Below are 14,395 nucleotides of genomic sequence, written 5' to 3' on the forward strand. Positions count from 1 at the left end.
GCAGCGCAGTCACCCGCAATAAGGATGTTTCCCAACAAAAGCCTGTCACCTACCGATGAGACAATAGTTTCACAGGACAAAACTGGTCACGATAACAATGCTGATAAGTTTGCACAATAACCCGAAGAAAGACAGGTCCGAATTGCCGCTGATTGCACTGACTTAATCACAGGGGAAGGTTTTTCACAGGGGCTCCAAGTGTGCTCTTCCTTTCTTTGATTACTTTGAAAACACATAGGAAAAAAAAAAAATTGTACAGTTAACTCTTTCAGTCCCGAGTTTGCACACTTTGAATAGTGTTTTTGTCTGGGGAAACACCTTTAGCTTCCCAGCACAAAGAAATACCGGTATTTCTTTTATTAAGATGGTATTTTCTGCCCTCCACCTTCCTCATCATGAAGTGTGACAGGAACTGACTGCTCTCCGCCCTACAAAAACCAACGTGAGAACTGCTGATTTCCCTCTGAGCACCACCCGAGCGTGAGAAGCAGGAGCTCCAGAAGCTCCGGCAAGTTCAGGGCAGGGAGAGTCATGCAGGGAAGGTTTTACTTTGCCCTTCTTTCGGCAGGCGAGCCGCGGAGATGTCCGGGGAGAAGCAGCGGCCGCAGGTGCCCATGGTGATGTACGAGCCGCGCCAGGAGCGGCCCCGGGCCGAGCCCTCGGCGCCGCCGCTGGGCCAGGACGGTGAGCGGGGCTCGGGGGCTGCACATCACCGAGCACATTTGGGGCCCAGCCTTGCCAGGATGTGATGGGTTTAGAAAGCGTCTGTGCCAGCATATAAACCTAGGGTTGGGATGGGATCTCCTCATAGAAACGTCATTAAAATGTTTAAAATTCTCAGCATCCACTACAATAATAATAATAATAATAATAATAATAATAATAATAATAATAATAATAATAATAATAATAATAATAATAAAAATAATTGTGTTGGTTTAGTTAATATATTTTTTTTTTAAAACCACCTGCTTTATTGTAGCTGTATCGCTACAATAACTTCATATTCCTAACGTGCAAGTGTTCAGCCAGCAAAGTCTGTAGGTGGATGGGCTATGTCCTGCTTAAATTGTCATCTCGTTTTAGAGTTCTGCCTTTTCCTACCGTCCCTGCTGGCCAAGCTGCCCGCCCCAGGCTCCTGCAGGGATGAGTGTCCCCTGCCCACAGTTCAGCTCCAGGGCTGCCGGAGGGTGCCAGGAGCTGCTGCTCTCCTGGGAGGGCTTTTCCTTCTGGACCCAGGCACTGCTCTCACACTACACAAGCACCCCACAGCACCTCACCTCCCTGTTTTCAGTGGCTGTACCTCTGTTACCTGCCTGCTGCTGAGGAAATTGCCATTTACCGGACAGGGCTGGAGAAAAAACCCAAAAGGAAGATCAGGCGGTAACTAACAGCTCGATGTGTCAGCCGTGGGCCTCTAAACCTGACTCATTTCAGAGCACTTCGCTCTGATCAGCTCTCTCTGTAAATATTTTTGTCCTCAAAGATCTCTCTGGGCTCTTTGTGAGTTCAGCAGAGCTTGCAAGAGGCTGTGGAGAAGGAGTCTCGCTTGGAGCCCCCCAGGCAAGGCACTGCCCACACCCACACTGAGCTGCAGGGTCCTGTCCTTGTGTGGGAGCTCACTTGTTCCAAGCACATTCCTTTTCTAAACCAGAAGGAAATTATTTCAGTTTTAATTATTTTACAATTTTCCCCCTTCAAGTAACACCCCCTAAAAACCAAACTGAAAAGTCTTCAAAACCAAAAACAAAGCACCAGCCCACCACCACGAAACCCAAATGCCATTGCAAAGCTCTACCACTTCTGGCAAGCCATTCAAGAAAATATTGCTAACATTTATTTCACCTTTGCCACTGTATTTTATCCCACTCTGGAAAATTCTGGGTTTATATCCCATTTGTATCCCTGTGTGCTCATTCCCTGGTTGCACCCACATAGTTTGTGAAAGGCTTGAGCACAGGCTGGACTCCCAGCTCGGGGCTAAGGGTTTCTCCAATGCTGTCCAGGCTTGACCAACCAAGATTTCCCTTAGGGACTGTCCTTCTGTCCCAGAGCAGCCCTGTGCTTGGTACCACATCCCCCCAGCTGGCTGTAAAGCTTTTTACATGGATTTGCTTTGAATGTATTCATGAATGTATTTTTTTTTTTAATACAGTCATTTATTTCACCTCAGGTAGGCTGATTGCATTCTTAATTTGAAAGATTAGCAAAAGAACTGAAAAGCTTGAGGTGTCTTAGTCACCAGCTTCCCTTCTCCCAAAGCAAAAGGAAAAAGATATTTAAACTTTTTTTTTTTCCTTTCTAGAACAGAGTGGGGTGAAATATCTTTGTTGAAAGCTGATAAAGTTTAAACCAGTAAAAAGACTCTAAATACTAAATAGTAAGGGTAATTACCACTGAAGGTAGAAGTGCTGTGGGTCCTTTATCTGTGAAGTCCTGAAATTAAGATTGAATATCATGGCAGTGTGATGCTGGAATGATGGAGTTACTGCCATTCCTAAGAAATGATTTGGTTTCTCAGCTTTTATAAAAGCGAGACCAGCCAGTCACTGCAGCTCTTCTGGCTTTGGAACCCCATGAATCAGTTCCTGCTTCTCCCTGTGCTGGACCTGGCACTCCCTGCAGGCTCCTCTCGTCTCACTCATGGGGTTTTTGGGAGCCAGGAGCTGTTGGCACTCACACATTTTGCCCTGTTTTTCTTTGCACAGGGGGCTATGAGTATCCTTCTCCCCCACCTTACTCGTACAGAGAAACCACCATCATCGAGGAGCCGGGTAAGCTCCTGGGGCTGCAGGGGGGACACGGGTCTGGTTCTGCCACCACACAGGGGGCGGGGGTTTCTGACCCAATCACAATCTCATCAACCAGAAAATTTCCACAGAAATGTCAGAAGATAAACTAAGACAAGGAACTCAGATTTGATTTTCCAGCATTAGCCAATCTACAGAAGTATCCATTTGAAAAAAACAAAACAAAACAAAACAAAACAAAACAAAAACAAACCAAACCAAAAAGGCCAGATGCCAGGGCTTTCAGAACAAATCATTTTAAGGCCAGTGTTCCTGTTCTAGTCACCTTTATGAAGTGGAGAAGCTCAAAGGATTTTCTGAGGAAAGGCTTTGAAGAACAATCAGTAACACCTCACACAGCAGGAAAGGAGACATACATTTTTAAATATCCCTGAAGCCAGAAGGCACTTGAACTCAGACGTGCTTTATCCTATCTATCTAACAGATACCTTCCCACTCCTCAAGTTTTGCCTCAGGCTACAGTGTGAAGTTGTACCCGAAACATGTTTTAGGATCATTAAAATGGTATTTTTTTACTGAAAACATTTCTGAAAAAAATATCCTTCGTGTGCCTACAAGGGGTGTGCCCCTCAGGGAATAAGACAGTCAAGTCTAGACTGCAAAAACATGAGCTAGAGACTAACTGAGGACAGCACCAGCAGCTGTTTGATGGCATTTAGGTGTAAGAATAACTGCTTTGATGAATTTCTCATAACTACTGAAAAGTTGATCCAGAAAGTTCCCCAAGCTCCTTCAAATCTCTTCTTCAGGGAGAACAAGGATTTTCATATCATTTTAGATATCAGAAAACAAACCCTCAGTGTCAGAGCACATCCAGCAGAGGGTGGTGGGACTGCCTGCCTGGGGGTTATCCCACAGACAATTCCCTGTGTGTGTCTTTATCCAAGTAAAGGCTGGCTGGTTTAGGTGCAGTGTGTTGGGATACACAGAATCAGGACAGTGCTTCTCAGGAATACACCTGAAATCAACAATAATAACATGGGTGCCACGTTAAGAGCCACATTCTCCCAATTTAGGCTTTATAACTTGCAAAATATTTCCTGTGCTTCTAATCTGGCTGCTTCTCCTCTCCTCCTGAGCTCAGTTTATTTGGTGCCCCAGCCTCCCATCATCGTGGCAGGGATCTTCTCCAGCAAACCAACATCCACAATCTGTCCTTCCTGCCGCCAGCACATCACCACCCAGGTCACCTACAGACTGGGCAAGCTGTCCTACCTCCTGTGCACCAGCCTGTGCATGGTTGGGTAAGTTTTCATGGGCACTGTGCAGCTTCAGCACAGCAGAAGGTTAAAAATGAGTAATTAAAAATCAAAGTTCTAGTTAGTGCCTATAGACAGTTTGCCCTTCTCCACTTGATGAGAAGCCATCCTGTCCCTTCTAGATACAGTCATCATGGCTGCAGGGGATGCAAACTTGCTAAATTTAACTCAGTATGTTTCACTTTTCATAAGACAAGCAGAAATTAGTACAACGTTGTCTACTTCCCAAGTGTAATTTAGAATCAGGCTCAGGAACAGACTCATGCATGAGACATCAGAAGCGAAGAAGATTAATTTTTTGGAAGATACTTTAAACATTAATAGACTTGGGAAAGAAGTGGATTTGCACAGTGAAAAGGCAGACAGAACAAGGCAGGGGGAAATCACAGCTGTGGCCAGCAGAAAAGGGAAGCCAGAAATCATTCTGTGCATGTCCATCTCCCCTTTGGCTCTAGGTGCTGCTTCGGATGCTGTCTCGTCCCTCTCTTCATCAGGATCTTCAAGGATGCAGATCATTACTGTCCATGCTGCCAGTTTCACATTTATAGATACAAAAGACTATAGAAACAAACTTTATGCAACGAGATGATGTAAAGCCTCTACTTCCTAATGGCATAAGACTCTGCACATAAAACTACTGCTAGGAAACTCATAGGACTATGCTTGGGTTCTGCAGCTCCCTTGCTGGTGAACCCACTTGGTAAACTCCAGTTTAGCACCACATGGTTGGACTGGTTTTAAAACAAAAAACACTTCAAGACTAATTTGCACTATCATTTAATTTATGCTCTATTTGATTCGCTGCCCTGTGCTCTGAAGTTCCAGCTGGTAAGTTCTTCAGGTCCTCTCAAATCTCCCACCCAGCTGGGACACAGACTCCTCCGGACCTCTCAGCCCACCACTAACCAAGGTTTGGACATGGATGTTTCAGAGAAGCTCCTACTTTCTCTGCACTGGAACTGACAGGCTGGGATTTCATTTCTCTCTGCTCTTCTCCCTGCAGGATCTACCCCTGCAGGGCTGTGGGTGGTACAGTGTAGATGATTATTTATTAACAAAACACAAAGTTATGAGACTGTCTTTACTCTGTTATGTTTGAGGTAAGAAAATAAACGTGTTATTGTTCACAGTACTGGCAAATCTGCTGTGTGCATTGCTGCCATGCCCCGTTGCACCCAGAGCAGAGATGCAGGTCACTGGGACACCTCCTTTAGTTTAACAAGCTACAATCCAAAAGGCAAACACGCAAAGAAGAAAAATCAGCAAACACAGCTTGAAAAAGGTCACCACAACACAAGGCCTTTATTTTACCTCTCAGCCTTCTCACTGCAGTGCATCATCTCCCAAAGCAGGACTTATTAGACTTTACCTTCACAGGCACTTATCTTGTGCAATCAAATATCTGCAATTACAATGCCCAGGAGGTGCCCAGACCCTTCTCAACACTGACAGTGGCTGCTGCAGCTTATTGCTGGCTGGAAAAATAAACAGAGGAAGAGAAGAAACTCCTGTGTTTCCATGTTATAACATCACCAATGCCTTCACATGGGCACAAGGATTGCCGAGGGCAGGGGGCTGCAGAACCGGGCACTTAAAGAGATCCTTATCCAAACCCTGTGCCGTGGTGTGACCAGTGTCCCTGTCCCTGCAGCGTCCCTGTCCCTGTGCAGTGTCCCTGTGCAGTGTCCCTGTCCCTGGTGTGACCAGTGCCCTGTCCCTGCAGTGTCCCTGTCCCTGTGCAGTGTCCCTGTCCCTGTGCAGTATCCCTGTCCCTGTGCAGTGTCCCTGTCCCTGTGCAGTATCCCTGTCCCTGTGCAGTGTCCCTGTGCAGTGTCCCTGTCCCTGTCCCGTCACTCACTGACCGGGGTCGCAGCCGCCCTCCCGGGGCACCGCCCGCCACCGCCCCCTGCCGGGCACGGGGCGCACTGCGCGCTCCGCCCGCGGGGACACCGGGACGGGGACACCGGGACAGGGACACGGGCAGGGACACCGGGACAGGGACACCGGGACAGGGTCAGCGACAGGGACACGGGCAGAGACACCGGGACAGGGACACCGGGACAGGTCCGAGTCCCCAGCAGCTCCTCCGGCACGGCCGGGCCGTCGCGCTCTGGGCGGAAGGCGGCTGCAGGAAGGAGCCTCAGGAGCGGCGCTGCCCAGCAGCCCTGTGACCCCAAGCCGGCTGTCACAGTCTGCACCACAAACCCCTACTGGGCTGGTCCCAGTTCAGTTAAGCTAGGCTGGGCATATGCACTGATTTTTACTTCAACACCTACACCACTGCAGCCTTTAGACCACAGAAACCTCTCTTCAGACCGTGAGACATGAAAAACCACAATCAATACATGTAAAAACTGTTCAACAACCATTTTCCAAGGCCTACATGAAAGTCAGAGCCAACGCTCCACAGCCCCCTCAACAGCCAGGCCATGCCCAGAGCAGCTGCCCCAGCTTTCACTCCTCTGTACCAAGGTCAGTGACGTCCCCCCAGTCACCCAAGCTCCTGTGACCTAATGGAACAGACCACAAGGAGGAAAGGCACACAGATGGCAGCACAACAGGTTTTACCAATTCACACATTTTTTTAGGATGTTAAGATTTTTCTCTATTTTAAAATCTGGCTGTGAAACCACAAGTGTTGCTGTTAATTAGTGGTAAATAACGCACCAAGTCAGTGACATTATTCAGGAAAGGTGCAAAACCCAAATTCACACGAATATACACATAGCAAAGAAATTATATCGATATATGACTTGAGATGTGCAAGAGGTATTTAACAGAAGTAGTTAGGACATTTTACACCACTGTTTATAAGTACAATAGTTTTACACAATTATTTAATAAAAAATAAAGTCTTCCAGCCATAACAAATTTAATTTCCTGCTGTGCTTGGTATACAGCTAACTTCAACATCACCCAGGATAGAAATTAAATAGAATACAGATTTGGAGCCAGATTAGGACATATCACATGTGAACATTTCCCCCTTATTCTGACCCCAAAGACCAGGCAGGTTTAACAGCCAACAATAAACGATACTTGCTGCTCTCACATCAAACAGTAACACTCTCCACCTCAGTACCAAAATGCTTCAGGAAAAACAAGGGCTCAAAATGTGGAAGACGATGTAGAAGTCAGAATTCACCTTCTGGCCAGCACACCTTACATTATTAATGCCATTCCGAACACACAATTTGGCTGAATTTTGTGAACTTCATCTACTCAAAATCTCCCTGAGTTCAGAGTGACGCAAGAGCTGTAATTCCCAATCCTCTCCAAAATGAAGAGTCGAGACACCAGTGCAGTGTTTACCCTGGGCTATTTTATTTACAATATGTACAGTTCCTACAGAAAACGATTTCTCACAGAGGATATCAAACAGCAACCCCCCAGCGTGGCTCCGATGTGGGCGCTGCCGCCTGCAGCCAGCGCAGCGCCCGGGCGGTCCGGGCTCCGGAGGCCGGGTCGGGGACTGGCACGGGGACGCTGGCACGGGGACACTGGCATGGGAACACTGGCACGGGGACGCTGGAGGAGCTCCGGAGGGCAGCAGCTGAGGTAGATCCGGGATGCAGGATGTGGGAGGCACTGGCTCTGCTCGTCCTGCGGGTCGCTGCGCCAGCCTGGGCGGGTGAAGGGCTGGGGCTGGCTGTCACTCCCTAGTCAGCAACTATCACTGCTCAGATTTCACAGAATGCTTTGGACTCCTTTAGGATAAAAGGCACTATGTAAATCTACAGGAACCACGCTCTATTTTGGTAGGGAGAATTCGGATGGGCTGTTAACACGTTGCTCTGATGCTGTGTACCAAGAAATTACATCCTTATTGCTTAACACTTATATTACCATTACCTTAATTTAATGCATTCACTGTCTATTACCCAGATAATTCCAAAATCTAAATAAAGAAGTGGAAAGCATGGCAATTTTGAAGACTGTATTCTTGTAAATTTTTAAAAATGAACTGAACAAACATACTGCACCTGAGAAACCCTCCTGTCCTCCTCTTCATAGGTGTTTCCACATTTCAGCAACAAGTTACTGGAGCTCCAAAACATTTTTTTTTTTCAGACAATCCTTCAGTAATTGAAAACTGCATATGGAATGCCTCAAAGTGTGGACATCACCAAACTAGTGTGGGAATAACACATATACTGAAGCACATAAAATCCAGTCATCTAAAGCCCAAAAGGCACCCAAAATCTGCTGTTAGTGGCTTTTTCATCTGAAATAGGAAGGATTGTGTTTCTTGAGACAGTCCCTAAAAGCTGCCACCATCTCACAAATTAATGTGAAAACTTAGTGACACTCAGATACAAGCTGAATTTTGTATCAGTCTAAACAACACTAAATATAATTAGGGCTTACTACTGCTGACCAGAGCCTCTGATGCACAGGAACAGTTTGGAAACAAATCCTGACATTCACTGAAAGCCTGTAGAGACAATCCAAGTACCAGTAAAAACACCCCTGGGATGGTGCAGTCCTCACCAGCCTGATGGGAATGCAAAGCAAAGGAAAGCTTTCTCCACTTAAGGCATGCCAGTTAAGCACTTCTCTCTATGCTAACCTACACACACAGACAGCAAAACAAAAGTAAACAACTAGTTTGCCTTGACTGGAAATAAGAGACAGTTAAAAGCACTGCAAGATACAAACTAAAAAGAGAATCAAACATTCCTAGAACTTGCACCTTCTGTTTTGGTTATGAATACAGGGAACACATTACGGAGGGAATCTATTACTCTATGAAGAGACCTTACCTTTAGAGACTCCAGATTTCACTTTACACCATTTATAATATTAGACTTGAGAATCTGGACCACAAAATTTTGTACAGGCAGGCAGAGTCCAGTCTACCACAAAGACTCTACTACAAGCTTTACAAACAAACTAGTAAAATAATTTTTCCATTTGTCTTTTTTGTACACGGCTCCTTTCCTGGAAAACCTTTTATTTGTTAAGCTCAAATGCAACTAGTTAGGACGTAAAAAAACCAAACCCCGCAAAAACCTCCAAGCCCCAAAACTATTAAACAGAAACCCCCCACAAAGTTTCCCCAAAACAACGAATGAGGATTATACAATTGTCAACACTTAAGGAAAAAGAAAACCACACCTTCAGCAAAATCTCATGAATGAAAACGTTTCCCAAAACTCTATTTCCAAGGAGAGGAGAAATCTTCTTCAATGTCCATGTCATCACTCATCAAAAAAAATTTTATAGAAAATTTTATTCAACATACAACATTTTCCAGCAAAAAAAGGCAATATACAGGAAGAGGAGTTGTACACTGCGGCTACAGAAACAAAATAAAATACTGGAAAAGAATGTAAAATTAAGTGTGAATTGCTGATTCTATCTTTACTGCACTCAAAACTAGACACGCGGCTGGCATTAGCTCCAAAGAAAAGGAAGCAGTCTGGGGACTGAAATAAAACTACACACAATGAATATCAACATCAGTGAAATTCACTTGCAGACTCACCCAATAAAATTAACCTCCAAGTGTTAAATTGTACATGTTCATTCATTAAATATACAATTGCTTTTTTCGGTTTTTTTCTTCTTTTTTCGTTTTTTTTTCCTCCTTTTTTATACAAAGTCAACAGCTTACTAAACACTAGTGAGCATGCCCTCTGTGCTAAAAGGCTAGTTCTTGTGTTTTCCCCATCTCTTCCCATGGTAACTAAATTAATGATATTTATAATCTTTTCACTTGCTTTTGCCAACTTTTGAGTGTCATTCTATTTGCCAGAGGATGGCATAATCAATCACAACGGTATTTCTCAATGGTTGGAAATTTCATAAAAAGACCCAAATATCTCTTTTTAGGACTCGGGGCATCCACTTGGTAAAACGGGATGCAAAGTATTGACTAAATTAAATGAAAACTAGTTTATTAAAAAAGATTCTATGAAGCTGGAGGAGACAAAAATCCCGAATAAGTGCCAACAATGTACACAATAAAGTAGAGATTGCTATTTATTGATGATGTGAGTTTTTCTTTTGCATTTACAAATGCACAAAAATGTCATTTAAAGTATAACTGAAGGAAATAAATCTGATGTGAGTCTAAACATAAGACTTACTAGCTGCAGTGATGGTGAACACCACATGGGAAGGGCAGCCAGTCAGCTTATGCCATCTATAAACGTACTACAGACAAATAATTTTGCCAATGTCAACTGTTCTACTAAACTCTTCCCTCATTATGCTGACAATTGCCTTGCATTACGTTTACCATAAAATAACTCTCATTGGCATCCAAGCTTTTATAAAAACACCTTCATTTTGCTCAAAAAGGGCAGTCAATAGATACAGAGAAGCCAAACTGAACAGCCTCAACAAAATAAAATTAACATCAGCAGCAAATCCTCTTGCTGAAGACTTCAGATATAGTGCACGTGTACCAAAGTTCTACAGTTGTTAAAAAGGTGCACACACACACTTATTTTTGTCCCTTGCCTTGACAATCTGGTTAAGTAAGTCAGTTATGGATTTTAATAGCTTTTTCAAGGTAAGTGTAGCGACTTCTCTTTGGGGCTTTATTGAAATGGTCAAGCCCTAGCCATGGCCTGGGATGAGACATGTTGCCTAGAAAAGAAAAGAGAAAAAAAATAATGAACTTTTAAGATTAAATTGGAAAAATGCTTCCATTACACCAACTATTCCTGTGTGCCCTGCCCACAGTGTGCTGGGAATCACGGGGAGGGCAGAGGAGTGCAGAGCAGCCCCACAGCCAGAGGGGCAGGGCTTCCTTCCAACAGCACATTCCACAGCTCCTTCTGCAGCAGGTACCTGCTTTTGTGTTCTTCAGTCACCTACAGGACTTTACAGCAGTGGAGGGTGTGCTAAAGCAAGATAACCACTGTTATGGCCAGAGGCACATCACAGTACCAGCTTTCACCAAAGTGCTGAGCCTGTTTCAAACAGGGAGGATCTGCCATCGAAACATGACAACCAACAGTATTTGCCATAATCTCTGCTATCCCTATCATCTGGTTTAAGTTGAAATATCTGTTTAACTCATGCAAAATGCAAATAATGCTAATTAAGAAATCATGAAACTGACCCTCCTCTTTATTTTCTAAGAAAAAAACCCTAGTGACTTAGATTGCAAAGAAAATAAACAGAATTTTTTTCATTTGTTCAACCCAATATTATTTATTCTACTGCCAGTTTTAATGAAAAACCACAGTCCACATTCTTCTTGCAAATAGAAGTAATTCTCTTTTACGATGTTCTCAATGCAGAGCATCCAATGTTCTTTGAAATGAAATGATAAAGCAGAAACTAGAGAGGCCCCCAGCAAGGAAAGTACATTCTACATTCAAAGCTATCAGCTGCAACCACTAAAGTATAAAACATGTGGCCTTGTTGGTTGCCTGTATCTGCATTTTGTGATATATTTTCTTCAATCAAAATTATTTTGGTTTTGTTTTTGTCTAGTTTGACATAATGGTCAATATCAAATTAAAAGAGAACTGCCAATCTTAGTGGGAGAATTTGAATGTTTCTGGAGAAAGAAATGAGATCCTACATGGTTGGTGCCAGCACAGTCACAGCTACAGTTAGTGTACCTTGGCAAAAGCAGAGGGACACTACTGACATCAGCCATGCCAACCAAACTGGGCAATGCTCCAGCTTTGGTTCCAGTGTGTGCTAAAATTTGGCATTTGCAGAAAGCATATTCTATCACAGGGGTGAATTCCATGAACTCTCAAATGAAAACCTTTTGCTCTCACATTCCCTACAATTCCTACAAACAGTTCAAGTTCTCCCTTCTCCGCATACTGACACGTTCTGTCAGAACGTGGAGAAGGGAGAACTTGACCTGGTCTTTGACCCGGTCACCTGGTTAATTTTTCAAGCTGCTTTGGCACCACTGGCTCTGCCTTGCTCACCAAGCCCAGTGGTTAATTCCACAATATTGCCTTTCCCTTCCTGACCCAAGAGGGATGACTCCCAGAACAAAATGAGGATTCTGCCTGCTCTGACCACACAAGATGGAGTTTATGTGTCTGTGGAGAAATGTCCACCTCCAAGCTGACCACTCAGAGACCTTTCACCAGTAGTGCACAGAGGACCTGCAGTGACCTATCCTGGGCTCTGGGGTGACTTGTGCAGCTGCAGGCACTCAGCTCTGGCAAGCCAAAGCCTGCCTGTGCCACACACACAATAAAAGTACTGTCTGCTAGGCTCCTGCAAGGCCCAGTAATAACACAGCTCTAACTCTGCAGCTTTTGAAATAAATGGACAGGTACAGGATTTCTTTACAGCTGTTGCATCAATCCAGAGCACAGCTGGGAAAAATTGGAGAAAGCTTGACCCTAGCAAAACCTACCAATAAAAATCAGAATTCCTAATTGTCAGAAAAACAGAACTGCAGAGAGTCAGTGCAACTCACAGAGAGGAACACTCAGCTAAGCTGGGAGAAGAAACCCCAGTGAATTCAAGGGTTTCAGTGGATCCCTGACTGTGGATCCAAAGGTGCCATTCCCAAACAGAACTCTCCAGAGAGGAAAAGGAGAGATTTGGATTTAGAAGCACTGGTGCAGGTTGCTCAGAGGAGCTGTAGCTGTCCCACCCCTGGAAGTGTCCAAAGCCAGGATTGATGGGGCCCTGAGACACCAGTCTGGTGTGTGGCATCCATGGCAGCAGGGTGGAATGGGGTGATCTTTATAAGGCACCTCCCAGCCCAACCCATTCTATGGCTATGAAAACACTCCTGTGGTGGAACTCCTGAAGGATTAACCTGGTTTCTCCCATGTGTAAATGTCTAAGAAAATAGAGGTTTAAATGTCAGTCAAGTAAACAAGAGGGCAGCCCATCCAGAGACAAATTTAGATTGGAGCTGCATTTGTACCTTGGTGACTCATTTCTTATGGGGAAAAAGAAATGTAAACAGCATCTATTTGACATATTTAATGTTCTTGTTAGAATCTTCAGATTAATTGAAGATATAAAGAATTATCTTTCCACAAGAATCAAATATGCAAGGGGGTAGATGGAAAATAAACACGAGGCGCAAGTGACGCTGTAAAATTTGTTATACTGACAATGGACCCAGCTGGTCATTCACATGCAATCTTATAGCTCAAAAGGAAACAGATTATTTATCTATATGCCTATAAAATACATTTTTCTTGGACTAACACATTCATGTAACACTGCTCAGTGTGCACACTGGTATATATGAATACTTGCTTGGTCACTACATCTAATGTATGTCACATAAAAAGAACAAACTCTTTGCACATCCTGAGTGAAGGATGAACACATTATAACAACTGGCAGAGCAACTTCAGCAGACCAAAAGAAAAGGGAGGTTGTCCAACAACTTACCAGGTTGGGACTCAAAATCTTTCAAGTTCACTTCATACTCATCTTCGTTGAGATACTGGTGTCGGCCCATCATTACAATGGCAAATTTAAACTATGCAAAGAAAAAAAAATCTCAAAAACCAAGTGGTAGGATATTACATTAAAATTAAGTCTTCAAGCCTAAGTTCACAGTCTAACTTGCAGCTGGTTATAAGCAGAAAACTTGTAACTTCAACTTATAAGTTTCAACTTCAGGAATTGAAAAAGGCCAATCCTGGTTAAAACCCTCATCAACAACCTGTATAATGGGACAAAAGAAATGCTCAGGAAATCATGAACCCACATCCTGGAATACTGTGTCCAGGTTCAAGCCCTCCAGGGAAAAAGACAGGGCAACAAACTGCAGCAAGTGCAGCAACAGTCCTGTGAGACTGTGAGAGGACCTGGCATTCAGGAACCCCTGGAAAATGGATTCTGTTTAGCCCAGAGAAGAAAAGGCTGTCAGGGTATCTATAGTTTTCCACCACCTGACAGGGTATCTATAGTTTTCCACCACCTGAAGAATGGTGCACATTCTGCAATGGTGCACATGCTGCAATGCAGGCTCTTCTCAAAAAACTGCACAGAGGTGACCTCCACAAGTTGCAAAATGAAACATTCTGATTACGTGTAAGGAAAGCAAAGGCTTCCCAGAGATAGTGGAAATACTCTAAAACACAGTGTCCAGAACAGGGCAGAATTCCCACCCTTGGGAGTTCATAAATTGCAACTAAAAAACCCTGCACAACCTGACTGAGTCACGTTCTGCTCTGAACAGGAATGTGATGTGGGGGTGGCTTCTAAAGGTCCCACACCAGCTACTTATATGGGTTACTTTAATGTTTTGCAGAATATCTCTCTTGATGCAGTACAGAAATACTGATCCTACCCATTGTAACTAATTAGTCCTAGAAAAAGCATTATTTCAGTCAAGCAGCTGTTCTGTCACGCAAAACCTAC

The 14,395-nt window shown here is 44.0% G+C and overlaps 2 protein-coding genes across 3 annotated transcripts in view; one reads left to right on the plus strand and one right to left on the minus strand.

Annotated features, from left to right (window-relative positions):
• Window positions 1-581: 581 nt before the first annotated feature.
• On the plus strand, window positions 582-4,633 carry LITAFD (LITAF domain containing). The gene is made up of 4 exons (XM_041401371.1): window positions 582-684; window positions 2,709-2,774; window positions 3,895-4,054; window positions 4,525-4,633. Exons 1-4 carry the CDS (start codon window positions 582-584, stop codon window positions 4,631-4,633), a joined length of 438 nt encoding a protein of 145 aa, XP_041257305.1.
• Window positions 4,634-9,282: 4,649 nt separating this feature from the next.
• The window catches only part of USP7 (ubiquitin specific peptidase 7), a 71,166-nt gene continuing 66,053 nt past the window's right edge, over window positions 9,283-14,395 (minus strand). For both annotated transcript variants that reach the window (XM_041401425.1, XM_041401424.1), the window contains 2 exons: window positions 13,418-13,508; window positions 9,283-10,666 (listed from right to left, as the gene is read on the minus strand). In XM_041401425.1, the coding sequence (XP_041257359.1) occupies window positions 10,560-10,666; window positions 13,418-13,508 (198 nt within the window). In that variant the 3' untranslated portion in view covers window positions 9,283-10,559. The remainder of the gene's footprint in view (window positions 10,667-13,417; window positions 13,509-14,395) is intronic.

The sequence above is a fragment of the Onychostruthus taczanowskii genome, unplaced genomic scaffold (genome assembly GCF_017590055.1).
Source record: "Onychostruthus taczanowskii isolate IOZ18803 unplaced genomic scaffold, ASM1759005v1 scaffold19, whole genome shotgun sequence".
In the NCBI taxonomy this organism is placed as follows: Eukaryota; Metazoa; Chordata; class Aves; order Passeriformes; family Passeridae; genus Onychostruthus; species Onychostruthus taczanowskii.

Bases quoted from the DNA above. Each gene is read 5' to 3' on its own strand.
- LITAFD (XM_041401371.1), top strand. From the start codon at position 582: ATGTCCGGGGAGAAGCAGCGGCCGCAGGTGCCCATGGTGATGTACGAG. The intron at 685-2,708 runs GTGAGCGGGGCT...TTCTTTGCACAG, and splicing joins GCCGCCGCTGGGCCAGGACG to GGGGCTATGAGTATCCTTCT. The intron at 4,055-4,524 runs GTAAGTTTTCAT...CTTTGGCTCTAG, and splicing joins ACCAGCCTGTGCATGGTTGG to GTGCTGCTTCGGATGCTGTC.